We start from the raw sequence: 21,272 nt of genomic DNA on the forward strand, positions 1-21,272 counted from the left end.
AGTCCACAATAAGGTCTGTGTGGCAGCCTGCCCGTGAGTCACTTGCAGAGTGGCAAACACATTAAAGGAACCCAAAACTATATTCACCCGGTGTTGCAAAAGCTTCCTTGCCTCCGCGCCTAGAGACATCTAAGGAGCTCTGCTGGATCAGATGAAAGGCAGTTCATGGGCAGCGAGCAAGCAGGGTTTGAAGGCAAGAGACCTCCTTTGCCGCAACTGGTATTCAGGGGTAGACTGCTCTGAACATGGAGGGTCTCATCCTTACATGCCATGGCCAAAGGTCATGATTGACCAGCTTGGCTTTCCAAACCCAGTGCCCGCCCATTCAGGGACTGGACCACAAAAATCTTAACCATGTCCCTGTCTGGAATCCCACCCTGCTGGCTCCCACAGGTGAGAAAGTAGCTCCTTACCTTGGCTGGTGACATCAGAGGCATTGGCGGCATCCCAGGCCTCCAGAACCAGAGAGTACGAGCGCTAGAAGGAACAAGGCATTTGGTTATGGGAGATTTTCATCCTGCAACACCATACATCTAAAGCACCATGGTCCCAATTTAAACAGCCATGGATTCCCCCCAGCCCAAAAAAGCATAGGAGTTGTAGTTTGTTAAGGATGATCTGACGTTTGATATAAAAGACCAATTATTTTTCTTTTCGTAGGAACATGCCAACTAGTGGCACAGAACTGGAAAGCATTCTGTTTTTCTCGTTGGAAACAGAATGTATGGTCAACATCTGTATCAGGAAAAATTGGCAAAGAAATTGCATGCATTGAATAATACAAATGCTGGAAATGATTCTGGTGAAATATAGCATCTTTTTAGGAAAATATTTTACTGAAGAATGGAAACCACCAAAATCACAGATTGAACTTCAGCAAACTTAAATAGACTGATCCGTCCCGGAGGGGGATAAAATGGGATTCTGCTTCTGTATTTTTGCTTTCCCCCCCCTTTTTAATTGTTATTATACAATGGAAATCGGTAAAACTATATTTTTAATTTTTTAGTGGAGGGTAAAAATGGTAGAGTATATGGAGTTGGCCAAACTGACTGGAAAAGTGAGAGAACAAAAAGACCAGAAAGCCCAAAAAGAATGAAGTAAATTTACAGAATATCTAAAAAAATATTGTAAACCAACAATAACACTAGTCGGCATGAGTTAATATCTACAACTGTAACAATGGAATATAATCGAGATTTGGATAAAAGAGAAAACATATGGAAATGAAGGATAAGGAGCAGATAAAAGATAGAAATAGGATAGAAAACCAAATGTGAAGGAAGGTGGAAGTCTGGTTCGGCGGAACTAAAGGAGACAGAAGATAGAAAAAGATGTTAAGACAATAAAGGGGTGAGGTTTGTGGTATTTTGGTTGCATTTTGTGAGATAATTGTTATTGGTATTGTTATTGATTTTATTTTTGAACACATATTGATATTATTTTGTTACTGATATTTATTTTGAACAAGAATATATAAGTCTGTATAAATGATCATGTATTTTAAAAAAGGGTGTTGAGACTCATTAAGACACCTTTAATTCCCCTCACTTGTTGTGTAGTCGTTTAGTAGTGTCAGACTCTTCGTGATTCCCCTCACAGATTCCCAAAATTCCCTGAGAAGAAAGATGGATTGTAAAACCACTCTGGAAACTGTAGGTCTGTGAGGGGAACTGTGGCCGCCTGACGTCTCTCAGCACCCTTCACAAACTACAGCTCCCAGAATTCCTTGGGGGGGGCATGACGGTTTTGAGTGCTAGCACGGTGCTTTAAATTAATGTGGCACGGTACTGGCATGCCCCATTTCCCAGAAGCTGGGAAGGGGGTGGGGAAGGGGCTCACTCTCCAGCAGCCATCCCAGTAGGGCCAGCCAAAGACCTTTTGCTGAACAAGGTGAATGACAAGATGGCGGCCCCAACGTCTACCACATTCCACATACAGAAGCCAATTGGGTGGGCCGCCGAATCTTAATCAAACACTGGTGACGGCACAGCATGCTCCATAACACCTGAGGCGCAAATTTAGGGGCAGGGCAGCAACATGCTCAGTCCTCCAACAGAGGGGCCTGTTACTCCCTACGTCCCAAGCATTTTGCTGCCTGAGGCAGTGGCCTCATTTTGCCTAATGGTAGGACTGGCTCCACATACTAGGAAATAAAGCAGGGCTCACACACATCTGGAATTTCCCAGACATAGCCGGGATTTGCCCATCAAAAATGGTATCTGGGTAGAATTATTATTATTATTATGAATTGAATTTATATATACCGCCCTATACTCGATTTTGTAAAACGGTTTAAATGTTCAGGAAAACCTGCCCATATTGGAGGTATAGATTTTTTTTGGCAATTTTCCTCCAAAATAGCTTTAAAACTTCTTCTTTGCAAAAAAAAAAAAAAAAAGCTCAAGAGCTTTGGCCAAGAAGGAAGCTCAGCAACTTTTGTGTCCCGATTTTCACTTTTTGAAATACGGCAACCCTAAAATAAAGGAAATACCAGGTTCAGTGTCCTTGTATTCATTTACCAAGCCCTGAACAGCTTAGGTCTAGGGCACTTCAGGAATCACCTGCACCCTCAAATCCCAGCTCGATCACCGAGATCACCTGAGTTGGTGAGGCTTATGTGACAATGACAAAAAACCAAGCCTTTAGTGTCCCCAGCCCGGTCCTATGGAACGTTCTGCCACTAGAGATTCAGCAAGCATCTTCTCTTTCAACTTTTGAATGCCAGCTGAAAACTCTTCCATCCCACCCAGGCCTATGCAGGCAATTCACAAAATACATTTTCATTCCTTTATTTAATATACAGCCGAACCATCATCTTCAAGACAGCCCCCATCAAAGCCTGGCAAATTTGGAACTAGATCTGATAAGGTTGATCATCTTTACTTGGACTTTGTTATTATTTTAATTCACGCACAAGTACTCATTCCTCGTGGCTATTTGACAGTTTCGTTTTTCATCTTTTAATTTCCATCCGTCGCTATAATTGTTCTCTCTGCCTTTTTATACATTATAAAATGAAATGGTAATTACTAAAGCAGGGTTGAACAGTAAACGTGCTTTCACTTTGAAGTAAATGATTCTTTACTGGTGCAACCCCTCCAGTTCATATGCAGTTCATTAGGAATATATTGTGATTTTATCTGTGAATCACCCTGAGATCTACAGAATAACAAAAACAAAAAAAACAAAAAAAACTTTACCCCTCAAAAAAGCCCTTAACAAAATACAACTCCCAGGATTCTTTGGATAAAGGGCTGTGTACAAATATTTTTATAGAAGTATTTTTTTATAAATAAATAAATAAATATTTATATTATTATTATATTATATTATATATTTTTATAAATAAAATTTCGGATCTAGGGTAGATGGCTGCACCCATTTTAGGGAGGTGGAAACTGAGGCACATGAAAAAGAACAAAGGATTGGTGGACAGAATCCAGGAGTCCGGGTTCCCAAAATCCCAACACACACACACACACACACACACACACACACACAGTCCCTTCCAACTCTATGACATACCCCTTTCGCACATTACAAAATTCTCCCAACGATTCATCTGCACTTGGGAAGATCTGGAGACAAACAAGAGGACGTCTCCCTGGCTCCCAGCCCCTGAGCTGTAGCCCTCGGACACCACTCCCTCAACCACCACCAGAACTCCAAAGCTGGGAAGAGAGCTCAAGAGAGATTGGCGAGGTTCCTCACAAATTCCTTCTGCCCACACAAAGATCTAGTTTTGGCACACAGAGAGAGAGAGAAAAGGAAAGAGTCACAAGCAATGATCGCCCCCACAGCTCCCCTTTCGGGGAAACCCAGCTTTGCTTGCAGGTAGGGCAGATGGAAAATGTTCACACAGGAGATCGGATCTGAAATTGGATCGGATCTGTCAAAACCCTGACTTGGAAATGCATCTTGTGAGATTTCCCATGCTTGAGAAACCCAACAAGGAAGGAAACCATTGTGGTCAACGCAAGTCCTACTCAGAGTAGACCCTCTGGAATTAATGTAGGCCCATTCATTTCAGTGGGGGGGGGGTCCACTCTGGCAGGACCCAACCCCAAGGACCTGCTCCCCGAAATTTAGAATATTCTTCAGATGCGTTGCAACAACAACAACAACAACTATTTATTATTTATACCCCGCCCATCTGGCTGGGTTTCACCAGCCACTCTGGACAGCTTCCAACCGAATATTAAAAACAGTACAGCATCAAACACTAAAAACTTCCCTAAACAGGGCCGCCTTCAGTTGTCTTCTAAAAGTAAAATAGTTGCTTATTGCCTTGACATCTGCTGGGAGGGTGTTCCACAGGGTGGGTGCCACTACCGAGAAGGCCCTCTATATGGTTCCCTGTAACCTCACTTCTCGCAATGAGGGAACTGCCAGAAGGCCCTCGGCACTGGACCTCAGTGTCCGGGCAGAACGATGGGGGTGGAGACGCTCCTTCAGGTATTCTGGACCAAAACCATTTAGGGCTTTAAAGGTCAGTACCAACGCTTTGAATTGTGCTCGGAAACATACTGGGAGCCAGTGTAGATTTCTCAGGACCAGTGTTATGTGGTCCCGGCGGCCACTCCAGTCACTAGTCTAGCTGCCGCATTCTGGATTAATTGCAGTTTCCGGGTCACCTTCAAAGGTAGCCCCACGTAGAGCGCATTGCAGTAGTCCAAGCGGGAGATAACCAGAGCATGCACCACTCTGGCGAGACAGTCCGTGGGCAGGTAGGGTCTCAGCCTGCGTACCAGATGGAGCTGGTAGACAGCTGCCCTGGACACAGAATTGACCTGTGCCTCCATGGACAGCTGTGAGTCCAAAATGACTCCCAGGCTGCGCACCTGGTCCTTCAGGGGCACAGTTACCCCATTCAGGACCAGGGAGTTCTCCACACCAGCCCACCCACTCCCCCCCCCAAAAACAGTACTTCTGTCTTGTCAGGATTCAGCCTCAATCCGTTAGCCGCCATCCATCCTCCAACCGCCTCCAGCCACTCACACAGGACCTTCACCGCCTTCACTGGTTCTGATTTAAAAGAGAGGTAGAGCTGGGTGTCATCTGCATACTGATGAACACCCAGCCCAAACCCCCTGATGATCTCTCCCAGCGGCTTCATATAGATATTAAAAAGCATGGGGGAGAGCAGCCAGGAACGAGCTACCGTATTTTCCCGTGTATAAGACTAGGGTGTTTTCTTTAAAAATTCGTTTTCATATTTGCCCCCGTCTTATACATGGGTAGCGCATGGGGGGGGGAGGAGTTGGGTGTTTGGTTGCAGCCGTGAGCAGGAGATGTTCTGTGGCAACAGGGCAGGTGATTGGAGGGTCTGCGAAGGACTGTTTGCAATTGGCTGTCTCTGTGGCAATAGCGCGGTCGATTGGCGGCTGTGGCAGGATCGGCAGGTGAGCGATTTTTGGCAATTCCACCCCCCAAAAAGCTCAACAACTCTGCCGGCGATGGGACAGACAGGAGACAGATGTAGCAATGCGTGTGGGTGAGCAATTTTGGGCACTCCCCCCTAAAAGAAGCTCAACAACTGTTTCATCTCCCTCCCCCTTTTCATAAATTGGAGTCCCCCAAAATAGGGGTAGTCTTATACACGGGGGCGTCTTATTGACGGAAAAGTACGGTACTCTTTTCTGCTCCGGGGAGGCCCTGTGAACTTGGGAAAGTCAGAGCCTCAGTTCTGCCGTCTGTGGAAGGGGAACACCGGCAGCCTGCCTCACAGGGTTGTTGTGAGGGCAACCCGCTCTGAGCTTGTTCCCCAGAAACTGGTACTTCAAAGAAGCCTGTCTCTGATCTTGGAAACATTGCACAATGCACTCCTTGGAAGTTTCTAAGCAGAGGTTGGACGGCCATCTGTCATGGATGCTTTAGTTGAGATTCCTGCATTGCAGGGGGTTGGACTAGATGGCCCTTGGGGTCCCTTCCAACTCTACAATTCTATGATTCTATAAGTCCTCATCCTCTACAACCCCAACCCCACCTGTTCAGGTGGCAGCTCCACTGAAGCCAATGGGACGTACTTCTGAGTAGGATTGCACCGTAAGTTTAAATGCAGGTAACTGCAATAACCTGACTTTCCAAAGACATTTGAAGGCAGCCTTGTATTGAGAAGTTTGTAATGCTTGGTGTTGTGTTTTTCTAATTATGTTGGAAGCTGCCCTGAATGCCTGGAGCAACCCAGTCAGATGCGTAGGGTATAAATCAGGGGTCAGCAACCTTTTTCAGCCATGGACCGGTCCACTTTCCTTCAGACCATGTGGTGGGCCAGACTATATTTTGGGCAGAAAATGAACGAATTCCTATGCCTCATAAATAACCCAGAGATGCATTTTAAATAAAAGGACACATTCTACTCATGTAAAAACACGCTGATTCCCGGACCGTCCATGGGCCGGATTGAGGAGGCGATTGGGCCGCGTCCGGCCCCCGGGCCTTAGGTTGCCTACCCCTGGTATAAATTATTATTATTATTATTATTCCACTATTTTACCCCATTTTCTCTGTGTCGTTCCCTGCACCTGCTTTCTCGTTCTTTGCAAAACGCCACGTTTGCAGATGGCTCGGCTGCTCCCCTTTATTTATTATCTTACGAAGCATTTGAATATTTAAATGCATACCTTCGTACGATCCATTTAAATGAATGCATTCCTATTTATTAAATGCAATTAGAACTTTTCAGTACTCAGCACAGTCTCGGCTCCGGCTTACTGGAATCCTTGGGAGCGAGTGTGCGTTTGTTTGTGTGTGTTGAGTAGAATGACGAACCCCAAGACCCAGCTGTTGGCCTCAGGCTGTGAGCCAGTTGGTTAGGTTTCAGCTTGCTGGCCTGGGACCTGACAGAGCAGGTCACAAAAACCACCCCAGGCGTTTTTGTTGCCTGCCAGCCAAGCCAATGGTCAGAGATGCTGAAAGTTGTGGTCCCATAAAATCCGTAGGTCTACCTCCCCGCTCTCCAAGGGTCCCTATTTTCCAGGGACACTCCTGAATTTACGGAAGCCACCCCAGTTTCTGATTTGATCCCGGAATGTCCCGCTTTTCCTTAGGATGTCCCTATTTCCATCAGAGACATGTTGGAGGGTATGGAGATATGCGACCCTCGAGCCAAGGAGATAAGTAGCTATACAACCTTTAGAAGACATTTGAAGGCAGCCCTGTATAGGGAATGTTTTATTGTGCTTTATATATGTTGGAAGTGGTCCAGAATGGCTAGGGCCACCCAGTCAGATGGGCGGGGTATAAATAATAAAAATATCATTATTATTATTATGGAATAGGATGTCCCTTTTTTAAATCAGAGGAAATTTTGGGGTATTGGACTCTTAGAATATAAGAAGAGCCAATGGCCCATTTAGTCCAGAATCCTGTTCTCACACCAGCTTGTTGGAAACCAGCAACCAGGATTCGAACTCGAGGTCCCTCTCCCCTCCTGTGGTTTCCAGCAACGGAGATTCAGAAGCATTGATGCCTCTGACTGTGGAGGCAGGGCAGAGCCATCGTGGCTAGAAGCCATCAGAGGCTTCTCATCCAGCCCTCTTTTAAAGCCATCCAAGCTGGTGGCTTGGCAGCCTCCAGTGGAAGGGAGTTCCACAGTCTATGCGCTGCATGAAGAAGTCCTTTCTTGTATCTCCGCCTCGTTGGACGTCCACCAGTTCCAGTGTTGCGAGAGACGGAGAAAAGCTTTCCTCTGTCCTGCCTGGTTTTATAAACTTCCACCCCCCTCGCCTGTTCTCTAAACTCTTTCTGCTTCTTTTCACTGGGGCTGTTGGGAGGACTGGGGTCTGAGCCAACCTCCCCGCTGAGCTGGCAGAAAGCAGCAGGGAGGTTTTCCGAGCCACAAGGTTGTGATTTCCTGAAACTCAAGGTTAAACTACGGAACTCCCTCCCACAGGAGGCAGTGATGGCCTTGGGTAGCTTTGAAAGAGGATCAGGGAAATTCGCAGAGGATAAGGCTATCCACGGCTTGTCCTACCTCCTCTGTAAATGGCTCTCTGCACACCAGGTGCTGGGAGTCACAACATTTTCTAATGTTCTGTGTGCATGTTATGAAATAAAGGTTTTAATCTTAAATTAAATCTGCCCCCTCAGTGCTAAGCCACATTTGCAATGTACATATAAAGCACTCTGATACCACTCTAAACAGTTTGGTTTCCCCCAAAGGATTCTGTGAGCTGTAGTTTAATAATAATAATAATCATCATCATCATCATCATCATCATCATCATCAGTGCTGTTTTTCTAGAAAAAAAAGAGATGCCAAAATCGCTTCACTTATAACACCTGAGAGCTGATGGAACTGAGTTCCGGCTGAAAAAAAGCCCTGACGTTGTTGATGATTTCATTATTTATTGCCACCCATCTGAATAGGCTTCCCCCAGCCACTCTGGGACGCTCCCAACAAAATATTAGGAAAAAATATATAAGGATGCTGAGAGTTGTCCGGAGGCCCCCTGATTCCCCTCCCAGAACTAACATTCCCAGAGTGGTTTAACCGCCAACCCCTCTTTCACAGGGAACCCTGGGAACTGTAGCTCTGGGAGGGGAACAGGGTGTGTGGGGGGGAGTGTCCTAATAACTCAGCACCCTAAACAAACGACAACTCCCAGGGGTTTGGTGGGGGAGTCACAGCTGTCTAGACTGGTATTAAAGCGCTTTAAATCTATAATATGAACATGGTCTTCTTCTGGTCTGCTTTACTGCAGCCTTGCCAGAATGGAGTATCAGGAATCTATTGAAACTTATCATCCTGTTTGTCTTGGCTCTCAAATCTGAATCAAGTTTCTAGTCCTTCTAATTAGTAAAATAAATAGGTTAGGATGGATGTATTGAATATTATATATGAAATATGCAGCATTTAAGGGCAAATATGAAAACCGTGGAAGGCGGGTGGGGCAGGAAGTCTGTAAAGTGGTGTTTTGTTTTGAAAAAATCAATAAATGTATATTTTTTAAAGTTGCTAGTCCTTAAACTTGGAAGGGAGGCACACAATATTTTTCTTCTGCCTTCAAGAAACCTCAGCTAAATCTCCTGGCTTAGAGGAAACAACTAGCAGGGCCAACCAGTCCCCACAGTTCTGCCTTAAAAACATTCACGGGAGGATCTGGGTTTGACCCACAGAAGACCCAGGCCCCGAGATTTGCCCCATCTCCACCTGCAAAGCCTTGCATGGCACATCCAGAGCGCTGTGAAGAGTTAAGCCGTCATCTGGGGAGGAGGGGAGGAAAGTGACTTTGCATCAATTAAGGAGAGAGACTTTAATTAAGTTATTTATCTCCAGATCTCGCTCCTCTTCTCTGCCCTCCCCCCACCCCAGAGGGATGGGCAGAATAACACAAAGAGCTGGCAGGGGGAGGGAGGGAGGGAGGGAGGCGGAGGAATCCCAACCCTTCTTTGCCCTCCCAGCGCTGGAAATCCCCTGGGAGAGAGAGAGAGAGAGAGAGAGAGAGAGAGAGAGAGAGAGAGAGAGAGAGAGAGAGAGAGAGAGAGAGAGAGAGAGAATATCAAAAACGGCCACATTATAGGCTCACCTTTCCGCTGCACATAGAGATCTTGCATCGCATTTAGCAAGCTCATTTCCAGTTCTGAAATGCGACCCTTCAGAGGCTGTGGGCAGGCGTGGGGGGTTATTCAAGCCCAAGGATGCAGCACTCTGCACGTGCCTAGGAGATCCTCACCACACTGAGCTTACAGGCTTGGCTCTGAGTCAGAGTCACAACGCAGCACCATGAACAAATATTGCTTTGATACCACTTTAACTATTGCAGATTCCTGCAAAGAATTCTGGGGGGGGGGGTTTCTGGGGGGGGGGAAAGGGGGATTATGAGGATCCCTGGCTTGTTGAGGGGGTGATTACAGACCCTCCAAGTGTCCCTATTTTCCGGGGACAGTCCCGGATTTAAAAAAGCCATCTGGGTTTCTGATTTGATCCTGGAATGTCCTGCTTTTTCTTAGGTCGTCCCTATTCTCACCAGAGAAATGTTGGAAGGAGATGTCTCTATATTCACTGGAGAAATGTTGGAAGGTACGGAATACGATGTCCCTATTTTCTTCAGAGAAAGGTTGGGGGATATGTAATTGTGAGGGCTTTCGTCTGAGATGGCTCACGTGCCTCTCCATTCCCCACCTGGAGAAAAGCTTTAATGATGAGCGACACAACCTTACGCATCCTTACTCAAAAGTAGGTCTCTTCAAGGGAACCAAGGACATAAAATCCACACAGAACTATATTGTTGTCTGTTCTAACTCACTTGTGGGAATACGGTAACTCAGAGACTGTGAATGAAGGAAGGACGACAACAGAAGAGAAATAAGAATTTTCAGGTGATTTGAAATGCAGTAGGGTTATGATGTTGATTAGAGCCCTCCGAAGTTTCGAAGCATGGGGAGTCCCCCCAAAATTATAATCCGACAGAATATTTGGACTATTTGATATGTATATGTATAATGTGGAACATTTGATGTGATTGGATTGGATTGTTAAAATGGAAAATTTAATAAAAACGATTAAAAAAAACAAAAGTAGGTCTCTTCAATTGCCATGGGACTAATGCTCAGGTAAGTGGGCATAGGATTGCAGCCTTAAGCAAATGCCCTACCAGATCGGGCCAATGGCTCACCTGGGAAACCAAAAATAAGGACTCAAACACAGGATTACTGCCTCCCTCCTTGAGAGCACAGCCACTGAAAGCCTTCTCCCTTATTGAATTTGCCCAATGCTCTCTTTTAAAGCCATCCAACTTGGTGGCTATTGCTGGCTCTGGTGGCAGCGAGTTCCAAAGTTTAACTCTGTGCTGTGGGAAGAGACTGCATTGTGTCTCAAGCACCAGTTGCAGAATTCTAGAGTTGAACCCCAAGGGTCATCTGGGGCAGCCCCCATGGCGTGTGCATGAACGCTAAGGCATTGCGCTGTTCCTCATGCACCTTCCAGCTGCCCTGGTATGCTTTGAGCCGTTGATGACCTATTGGAGGACAACAATTTTTCTGCATATCTCCTTGAGCCAAGAACCATGACCCTCTTAGGGCAACCATTTTTGCAAAGACAGTCCTCTCTTCCAAAGGTTGTCGCTGCAATGGTTAGAGTTAGCAGGGTTCGAATCCCCCACTTAGCCATGAAGCTCAGGCCAATCTCCATCTCCCAGTCTAACCTACTTCACAGGGAAGGAGGAGGAGGAGGAAGAGGAGGAGGAGGAGGAACCCTAATCTAGGACAGCAGGCCAAAAGGACACCCAGGCTGCTTGCATTTCTGTTTATAAATTGCAGTATTTCTAAATTTTCCGCTATGCATAAAAATTATGCAAATCTCTTTTAGCCTTTTTTTAAAAAAATAAAAAAAATAAAATACACATCTCTTTTCGGCAATGTGTTAAGTGGCCACCCTGGTGGAAGACCAACATTTGCAGAGTAAATTAATACAAAGCACAGATGGTAGAATTTGGCTTTCGGCTTGAGAAGTGAAATCTACAAGAAGCATGTCCTTCTTTTCGCAAGCGGCGCCGCAGAACTTGCCTGCGTTCGTCCTCAGGACCGGCTCAAAGTTTAAGGGTGCTTTGTCTCAACTGAAGTAGAATCATGTGAGTTGGAAGGGACCTCAAAAGTCATCTAGGCCAACCCCCTGCAATGCAGGATTCCTGCCCACAGCCATCCCTGGGTGGACTCGAATCACCAACCTTCTGGTTAACACAACTAACCCATTGTGCCACAGGATTAGGGCTACTCCCTTGATGTTTTTTGTCCATGGGCCTTGGCACACCTACCTGGTGGCGGTGGGTAGAGGGGGTGGGTAGAATGTGGCTAAGTCCAGGGCATTCTGGGAAATTAAAATGGCAGCTAGAGGTTTGGGATTCCCGGCACTGCTCGCTGGTGGGGAGACCAGGAAAGCTAAAGGAACCGCCAGGGCACAGAGTGCGAGGTCTCCAACAACAAATGCCCGAGGATGCCAGATTCTGGCGCCAGCCTTGCTTGTGCCAGCAAACCTTTGGCACAGCCCTGACCCCAGACAGGTATTTCCAAAGTGATTTCCGCCCTCCGCTGGGAGAAGGGAAATTGAGAGGCAGATGGATGGAGTGGCCAGGCATATATACAAGCCAGCGGAACTTTTTAACCCAGAGCCAAAGTATCCCACCCACTTAGCTGCTGTGCTCTTGCGGCGGGGGAAAGGCATAGGGGCGGGCCCCATAGAGAGTCAAAGGTCATCGGTGCTCTGTGACCTTTCCCAGGGCCGGAGGAGAGGAACGGCTGGGCTGTCCTCGCTCTTGCTGTCTTTCCAAATCTAGGTGGACCTTTTTAAAGGAACAAAACAGAAGCGGCAGGCCAGCCTGTCCAAACAGAGATCGCACCACCCAAAAGCATCAGTTGGGTGTGCTGGACGCCGGCTGTAAAGTTTCGACCCAGGCACTTGAAAAGAACACTTTTCATCAGTTTAAAAGGAGCGAAAGAAAACGCTCTCTTCTCATTCATCGGGGAGGAGATCTTTTCCCCAATTTGGATGACATTAAGGGACGTTTCGGTGTGAATAAATAAATAGAAGAGGCCTCGGAATATTCAGAGAAAATCAACGCATGCTTTGTTTTTTAATACCAGGGCTTTTAAGAGCTGCAGGTGGCTAGCATCCTCTTTGTAGAATCATACGAGTTGGAAGGGACCCCAAGAATCATCTAGTCCAACCCCCTGCAATGCAGGAATCCTCTTGGTAAAAGAGGACTGCGAGGGCACCCATTTGCAAACATCAAATTATTATTATTATTATTAATAATAATAATAATAATAATTAGTTGCTTTGCTCATAAAAATGTCTTGAAGCAACTTGCAAGCACAGCAGAAATCAATTACAATGAACAGAATTAATGAAAACCTAAGCAAGCAAACACATTGATACAAGTAAAAGGCACGTCTAGCAGATCCTGTCCCCCCAAAACAAGTTATTATGGGTTACATTTGATTCTCGAGAGAGAGAGGGGATGCCAACAGAAGCAGCCGCACCCATAAACCCTGGGAAATCTGTCCTGACCCCCACCCAGCCCGTCACTTGAGCCACAATGTGCTGGGGTTTCCTTGGCCCCGGGACCTGTTTCAAATAGCAGCTCCCCACCACGGGATACTTCAACTGCTACTAATATAGAGAAGAGTACCTCTGAACACGTGCAGAGCGTCTCTTCCCTATCAGGCAGGCCAGGCCTGAGCGTCAACCCACTTTTTAGAAAACAAGCAGGACCACACCCCACACCAGATCTGGATCTGGTAGAGGCAGAGAGCAAAGATCGCTGCAGGTTAGGAGCAGATCCACGCCCAGCATTTTTACCCTTTCAAGACAGAATCTGAAAGGGAGAGCGGGTGGGTGGGGAGCGAAGAAGGCATTCCCCCCCCCCGCTCCCCTAGCAACCGTCTGCAGCTCTTGACTTTGAAAACAAGGGTTGCCACATCCAGGTCTTTGCAGGTTCTTATGCTGTTAAGAACAGCTTGGAAAGAGAACTTGGCCAGGAAGCAACTTTCCTCCGCCCTGCGTTTCCGTGAGGGGAGAAGGTGCACATGGCAGAATTCCCCCTTCCAACATATAATCTCAAAAGGCACAGGAGTCCCGATCCTAGGACCAACCCGATCCTTTCCCACCTCCTGCAGGCATTTGGGGGTGAAGGGCAAGAAACGGGGTTCCCTCTGCTCAGAATCTTCCCCCCATTTCCCACTGGGCTAATATAATCGGAGACCTAATTAATTAGAATGAGGAAATGGCGTGCACACACACCTATCTCTGTGTCTTTGGCATGGAAGGCAGCCGGATAAAAGCTCCGGAAATCAATAAATCACTAGGCAGACAGTTTGTACAGGAGCTGCCTTGCCCAGCTGATTGGCCAAGTGAGCTATTGCATCTGCCTCAGTTCCCCCAGGGGAAAAGAGAGTCTAAACAAAGTCCATCTGGCTCTCTCCTGTTCCCTCCCCCTCGGCCCCTCGCCAAGAGCACCTGGGTCCCACGCTAGCAAAAGAAACTGGCTCCGGTTTCAGAGGTTAACACCACCACCCCACCCTACAAAATATCGCCACACTTCAAAGGGAGATTATTTGTGGGGTGAAAGGAAATGGTTTGCAATTGGATAGACTTAGGCAGCAGGGGGAGGGGAGAGTATGCAAGCTTCTGGGTTTCACCGAGCTCTGCGCCATCCCTGATGCAATGTGCCAAAGCGTTCTGTGAAACGTTAAAGCTTGCACACCGGCTTCAGTTAATCGAGGCATTTCTCTCTTTGTCTGCACCTCTTTCTATGCTTTAGGTTGTGAAGTCAGAGCGGAGGTGAGGGCTCAGTGCCTGGAATGAGTTTGTGCCCCTTCCCAGTCTGGCAAGGAAAAATGGTTCCATTCTCAACTCCGGAAGGGGAATGCTACCTAGTGAGGAGAATGACAGGGAACTGGGCTTCAGATTTCAGGGCCCAAAACTGAGACCTGGGGGCAGCCCCCTGGTGATGTCACGATGGGAGGTCCTAGTGATGTCACAAGGTAGACCCTGGAGACGGAAGTTAATTGGGAGAAGGGAGCAGAGGGGGGAACATTTCTCAGAGCATCTAATTTGCAGCCAGCTCCTGCTAGCCTGAAGCTTGCAAACTGCATGTACAGCCTTCTTAATTTTTTTTTAAAAAAATATTATTATTATATTTATTTATTTATATCCCGCCTTTTTCCCCAGACTCAAGGCGGCTCATACAAATCAAAACAACAAAACACAGAAGGCTAACTACATACAGAAGGCAATAGTTGAAAAGCAATTGAACTACAATCAGAATTTAGTTACAGGTAGGTAGCCGTGTTGGTCTGAGTCGAAGCAAAATAGAATTTAAACATTTCTGTTAAAATAGCAAAATCAGAATTTAAACATTTCTGTTAAAATATAAATAGTGAAAACAGTGCAGCACTATTTAAATTAAAGCCACTCTCGCCCACCTGGAAGGGGGAGCAGGCAGCCTTCAGGTCAGGCCTGGAGATCTGGCACCCTAGCGAGGTGAAGCGAGCCCCTGAGCATGTGCAGAATGCCATTTCCCCCATCACCACTGAGCCAGGGCTGGAGCTGCCAGCTTTCTTGAGCTCCGGCGCTTATTTCCCGAGGAATTCGCAAGCTCCCCTCCGAGTGGCCCCCTCCCACACCTGCCACCCACCCACCAAGAGAAGGAACCCGAGTCCACCTTACCGGCCAGGCAAAGTCAAACGGGATCACCACCCTGCCGGTGTGGTCGCTCCTCTTCTGGTGACCGGTAGAGAAGACATTGCCCCCTAGGACGGGTGTGGTGGCGGCACCCAGCACGCAGGGCCCCCCGGGGAGAGCCCGCAGCTGGTATTCCTTGAGGCAGACCCGGAAGAAGGTGTGGCATTGCTGCGCCACGGGGCACGGCGGATCCAGGCCACTGCGGCAGCACCGCCCGTCAGCCAGCACCCCTTTCTCGTTGCGGGCAAAGCGGATCTGCAGCTCGAAGGTCCCTGCCGCCTCGGAGACCTGGAGGGGCAGAGCAGACAGAGAGGAGAGATTGGGGTGGTTGAACTGCGGAACTCGCTGCTGCAGGACTCGAGGAAGCGACAGCCCCCAATTTGGGCAGCTTTGAAAGAGGGTTGTAGACAAATCCATCCAGACACCTATTGAGGGCTACTAGCCAGAATAGCTGTGCTCCACCTTCAAGGTTGGAGGCAACAACGCTTCTGAAGGCCTGTCGCTGGAAACCGCAGGAGGGGGGAGGAGAGAGGGCTCTTGTGTTCGAATCCTGGTGGCTGGTTTCCCACAGGCATCTGCTTGGCCCCTGTGAGAACAGGATGCTGGGCTTAAAGGGCCATTGGCCTGATCCAACAAACTCTCCCTGCGTTCTTATGAAAGAGGCACACTTGTCATTAAAAAAAAGAAGAGATTTTATTGAAGTAAATCAAATCAATCAATACAATAAAAAAATTGAAGTACAAAAAAATCAGCACTGTGTATCTGGGAGTAAAACCAAATTTCACCCCATACTGTCCATTGCTCAGCCAATGCTAAACTCTGGTTTTAAATCAAACCAAAAACCGGCATCCGAATCTCCTGCTGGTCTGACAGCGATTTCAGATTTCAGCGATTTCAGACCCAAAAGATCTGTGCTGCATCCAGAGTTCTGAAGCTCCCAACAGCAGCACGGCCAAATGCCTCTGGGTGTTCACAGGCAGGAAAAATATTTTTCGTTTTCATGTTTTGAAAGGTGCTGCCGTTCTCCCCCTTCCCCACCCACATCCCAAGTTGTATGGCCTTCTTGGGGATTTTCACATGCACGCACACACACAAAGCAGAAATTATGCCTCTAGATGTGGCTATCCTGGCTCAGGATCAGGGCTGGCTGTGAATCAGAGCCTGGCCCCAGAACCTGTTTCATAGATTCACAGAAATGTATAGTAGTCCAACTCCTGCAATGCAATATTTCATGGAAATGGTGCCTCTGAGCATATGTGGAGTGCATTTCCTTATGCACAGCCACCCAAACAGCTATGGTCCCAGAGCATGTGCAGAGAGGTGCTCCTTTGCTAGAGAGAAGCCCGCCCAGGTGTTCCATTCACAGTGTCACAAACCTCACACAAGGTAGAAATTTCCAAGCCTGCCCCTGTGGCCTGTTCCCTGGGCAAAGGAACATCTGCACATGCTCAGGGGAACCCACTAAAAAAAAGGAGCACAGAAATCCCACTCTCAGACTGCTACCTGGGAATGCCAGGTGCACATCTTGGGCTGTGGATAGGGAAACAAACTCTGCTTATGCCCAGAGGCACCTTTCCCATTATTGTGCATGTCACACTGCGAGGTCAAAGCAGGTCCTTGAGGTTGGGTGGGCCCTGATCCCAGGCCAAGGTAACCAGGTCTCGGGGCATGATTTCTACTCAGGAAGGGGCAAGAGCCCCCAGAATTTAATGGCCAACCCCCAGATCCCCACTTACGAAACGGCTGCTAAGAATTCATGCCTTTTGGTAGGAAGGGAGAGGGGTGCCCGCTGGGGGCCAGGGGGGAAAGGGGGCCGAAATGTCCCCCACCTCCTTCCCCGCTCCTAGCTGGGGAGGCCGGATCCATTCCCCGCCTTCCCCAGTGAGGAAATCCATCTTCCAGTAATGCTGGGCGTTACTGGAATCGCAGCAGGCAGGATTTCACCTCTGCCCCCCTCTCCTGCGGGGAGGGAGGCTCCTCATTTTGCTCTTTGCGCCTGCCAGAAGCGGAACCCTGACAGTGGCACAGGGCTGCCAAATACCACCAGCGGCCGGGGGGGGGGGGAGGCTGCTGCCCGCCCACCCACCCACCTGGTCCAGCCCACCCGGCCCTTGCCAGCTCCCCACAGGACTCTGCAGCCTCTTGCAGCCGCAAGAAAGGAAGCTTTTCTCGAAAACACACACACGGACGCACCAACTCTGCCAGCCTTTTGTTTCATGTCTGAACAAGGAAATCAAACCCGAGCCAGGAGCAGGTGCCTGAGGTGCGAAATCCACTGAGCGCCCTGCCTCCTTGCCAAGCACCACGGGACCCAATCCACCGGGAAGTTCCCATTCCGCTGAAATGAAACAGGAGGCACGCAAGTGATCTTGCACAACGGGAGGTGGACCCAGGGAGACAGTGGGGTGCAGTGGTTAGAGTGTTGAACCCTGGGAGACCTGGGTTCAAATTCCCGCTTAGCGACAGGAAACCCACTGGCTGGCCTTGGGCCAGTCACTGCCTCTCAGCCAAGCCTACCTCACAGGGTTGTTGCAGAGATGAACTGAGGAGGGGGCTGAACCATGCATGCCACATTAAGTTCCTTGGAGGAGAGGAAGGGTAGAAAAAGAACAGCCTGGGATAACTCAGTTGGGAGAGACTCTTAATCTCTGGGTTGTTGGTTCAAGCCCCATGTTGGGCAAAATATTCCTGCATTGCAGGGGGTTGGAATAGATGACCCCCGGGGAACCCTTTCAACTCTACTGTTCTATGAAACAAAATCTGGTTGGCCATAGGATGTTGGACTAAATAAAAAAATTCCTTCCAGCAGCACCTTAAAGACCAACTAAGTTTGGATGTTGGACCAGACAGCCCTTTGTCCTGATCCAACTATGGGCCCCCCAGATGATGATGATGATGATGATAATAATAATAATAATTTATTATTTATACCCCGCCCATCTGGCTGGGTTTCCCCAGCGACTCTGGGCGGCTTCCAATAGAATATTAAAATACAATAATCTATTAAACATTAAAAGCTTCCCTAAACAGGGCTCCCTTCAGATGTCTTCCAAACGTCTGGTAGTTGTTTTTCTCTTTGACATCTGGTGGGAGGGCGTTCCGCAGATGATATTAGGGGCTCCCACACGGTCCGCTTTCCATGCAGCTTCTACAGAAGACCCGATCAAAGGATCGGGGCTCTCAGATCTGCCTCTTAATGGCGCCCAAACCTCACAGCCTGAAAAGGCTCGGCCAAGCTGTGCCTCCCGAGCGTCCCTCACCCGCTCTGACTTCTGAGATGCTGTCAGTCGTGGGGTGAGCTTGACGCAAAGGTGCCTCTGGGATGGGGTGACTGCTTCCCTCCCAGTCCAGAGATGCAGCTGATTCTGGGGTGGGGCACAGCAGCTGCCAAACTGCCACACAGCACAGCAGCAGCAGCTTTTGCAGTGGAACCGAATTAAGATCGCATGCCCTCTTCTCACCCCTGGTTGGTGGCGGCGGGGAAATACAGGGAGGTCGCGGGAGCTTCATCTGGAAAGGTTCCTTGGAAGTGAACGAGGGGGGTGACGAGACGACAGATAGGACCCTCTAGGATCCTGCAAACAAAAGAGCTGCCCCAGCTGCAAACGGAAGCCCAGTACAGCAGGGGTTGATACAGTGCCAGAGCTACCCCGGGGGATGAGGCTGGTTCAACACCAAAGAGATGCACCCACACCTAACCAGTTTAACCAGGTTCCTTCCTCCTCCTCCAGGACCGGGAACTAGGGGAACTATAGTTCTGTGATGGGAAGGGGGGGGGGTCTGGGAAAATCTCTCATAAGAGAGCAGTCTAGCCGCCTCGTCAAACTACAAATCTCGGCCTTTTTTTTGGAGGGGGAGGCAGAAAGTTGTCGCTCAACCGGTATATCAAGCAAACCAAGCAAACCAAGAGAACGATCCAGCGCATGTTGCCTTCGCCGGCGCTTACTCCCTGCAGTCAGTCAGTGTGTCACCCGATGCCCCAAAGATGGTGGCATGTCAACTCAGGCAAGGCAGCACCCACTATGATCACAGATCTCTCCCCCAGTCTGTTTACCCCCCTCTTGAAAAAAACATCCCCTGCCCGCCCCTCTCAACCCGGAGATGCAGACATGCTCTCCACATGGCGCATTGATGCTCCTCGCCTTGTGGCTGGCCAGGCAAGACACCACGCCTAGCTCTCAAAGGGATTGCGCCGTCCGGACTGAGTTCTCTCTCTGGACAGGGTGCGATGCACAGAGACGAGAGCGCAAAGGGTTCTCGGAGGTTGCCAGGGGCAAAGTGGCACCCAGAGGCGGCTGAGAGCCTGGAAATGGGTGCAAAGCAGCCCTCAACGAGCCTCATGCTCAGTGGTGCCCACACCCAGCCAAAGAGCCCAGGTGCCATGGTGCCTCTCTTCAAATGCCACCCCAGAGAGAATGCTAGGCACCCCTAACTATCCAAACCTGCAGTTCGCAACTTGGGGTAAACAGAGGCTGGGCATGCCTGGGCAAAGTTGGCACCTGTCTCTTCCAGCGTGGGGTTGGTGCACCCATTTCAAGCACCCACCCCACCCGCAAGTGTTGGAGGGAGCCTTTGGAGAGGCATGCCTGAGTGCCCCGCGCGGGCACCTCCAGGGCCCCCCAGCAAAAGGGTGTGGGTGGGTGGGCGTCCGAGAAGTGGGGGTCTCACCTGGGGCCTCGCGTAGCAGAGGAGGAAGAAGAGGGTGCACAGCACGTCGCCAGGGGTCCTCCGCCGTCTCATTGTGCTGGCGGCGGTGGGCGGCGGACAGCCCCCTGCCCCTCGGCCGCGGCGCCCCGGCAATGGGAGCCCCTGGCCGGTCGCCCAGCGCGGGGCATCCAGGACTCGCTGCCCAGGCCACGCCGCCGACGGGTGCCCAACCTCCCGGGAGCGCAGCTACGGTTCGGATCGGGAGCCAGAGCCAGAGCCGTCGCTGTTGCTGCTGCTGTTGCTGCTGCCGAGGACGCCCGGCTGTGCTGGGCAGGGCCGCCTGACATCACGCGCGCCGGGGTGGAGCCTCGTCGCCCGGCCACTTTCCCTGGCCCTCCGCCCCTGCCAAGGGGGCGGCGGCCGCGGCGGCAGAAGCAGCATCGTTTCCCGACCCTCCGGGGCAGGGAGGGGTCGGCACCGGGACCGGCCAGGACGAGCAGCCGGTTCCTCCGCGGTACGCGGGGTTCATTGCGCCCAGGGCGCGTCAGCCGGAGGAACGCTGCGTCTCCTCCTCCTGGCGAGGGATGGAGCGCGCGGACTCGGACCGGCAGCACAGCAGCGAGCCCCTGGGTGCCTGCACGGGCCGGCAGCAGCGGCAGCTCCTCTCTGGGGTTTCAGGCGAGGGACGACCCCAGCCCTGCGCGCACATGGCTTGATCAGGGATTGGGGTTTCTCGCGTGCCCGGCAGACGCGCTTCCCACAGAGCTGCTTCCCTTTCCTGCAAAAGGAAAAGCTAAGGCGCTAGTCCTCGTGGTTAAGAAGAAAGGGTCCGTTTGAGTAGGTGCGCAGAGGGTGGATGGCTGCCTTCTGCCAAGTCATTGAAACATCCATTTGGAGAGTTGGAAGCTCCAAGGGGGAAGGAGGGCAGCTGCCTTCCCCCCCCCCAAAAAAATCAAGTGAATAAATAAAAATACTTAAATAACCGACCAAACGCGTAGCAGATAGCTCGGTTCAGCCCTCCCCAACATAGATCCTGTCCCCCTCCCCCGGCAACGTAAATCATGGTTACGCCCATGTTTGGAAGGGACCCAAGCGTCATCTAGCGCACCCCCCCCCGGCAATGCAAGACTATTTTGCCAAACGGGAGGCTTGAACCCACGGCCATGAGATTAAGAGTCTCCTGCTCTACCCACTGGACCATCAATAGTGGGATCAATCAGGGGTCCTTCTGCCGCATTCTGTTGGGTGGTCCCAGCCCCTTCCAGGGCTTCACCACTGTGCGTCTCTGGCTGTTGTTAGACTGCGACTCCCATCATCGCTAGCCAGCATGACCAGCGGTCAGGGATGATGGGAATTGTAGTCCAGCAACAGCCAGCTGGGGACCCAAGAAGCGCTTCCATAGCTGCCAAGTTTTCCCTTTTCTCACGAGGAAGCCTAT

General features: G+C 49.7%; 1 protein-coding gene across 4 annotated transcripts in view; it reads right to left on the reverse strand.

Moving 5' to 3' along the window:
• LOC118086696 (protein jagged-1) overlaps nt 1–20,153 on the reverse strand; it is a 41,382-nt gene extending 21,229 nt beyond the window's left edge. For 3 of the 4 annotated variants that reach the window (XM_060275568.2, XM_088672697.1, XM_088672696.1), the window contains exons 1-3: nt 19,856–20,140; nt 15,173–15,475; nt 414–477 (exon numbers count right to left, since the gene is read on the reverse strand). In XM_060275568.2, the coding sequence (XP_060131551.2) occupies nt 414–477; nt 15,173–15,475; nt 19,856–19,927 (439 nt within the window). In that variant the 5' untranslated portion in view covers nt 19,928–20,140. Of the gene's footprint in view, nt 1–413; nt 478–15,172; nt 15,476–19,855 lie in introns of all 4 variants that reach the window. The other variant, XM_035118633.3, reaches the window with a different exon arrangement.
• Between the last annotated feature and the right edge of the window lie 1,119 nt (nt 20,154–21,272).

This window comes from Zootoca vivipara, chromosome 6 (genome assembly GCF_965207765.1).
Source record: "Zootoca vivipara chromosome 6, rZooViv2.hap1.1, whole genome shotgun sequence".
NCBI classification, from domain to species: Eukaryota; Metazoa; Chordata; class Lepidosauria; order Squamata; family Lacertidae; genus Zootoca; species Zootoca vivipara.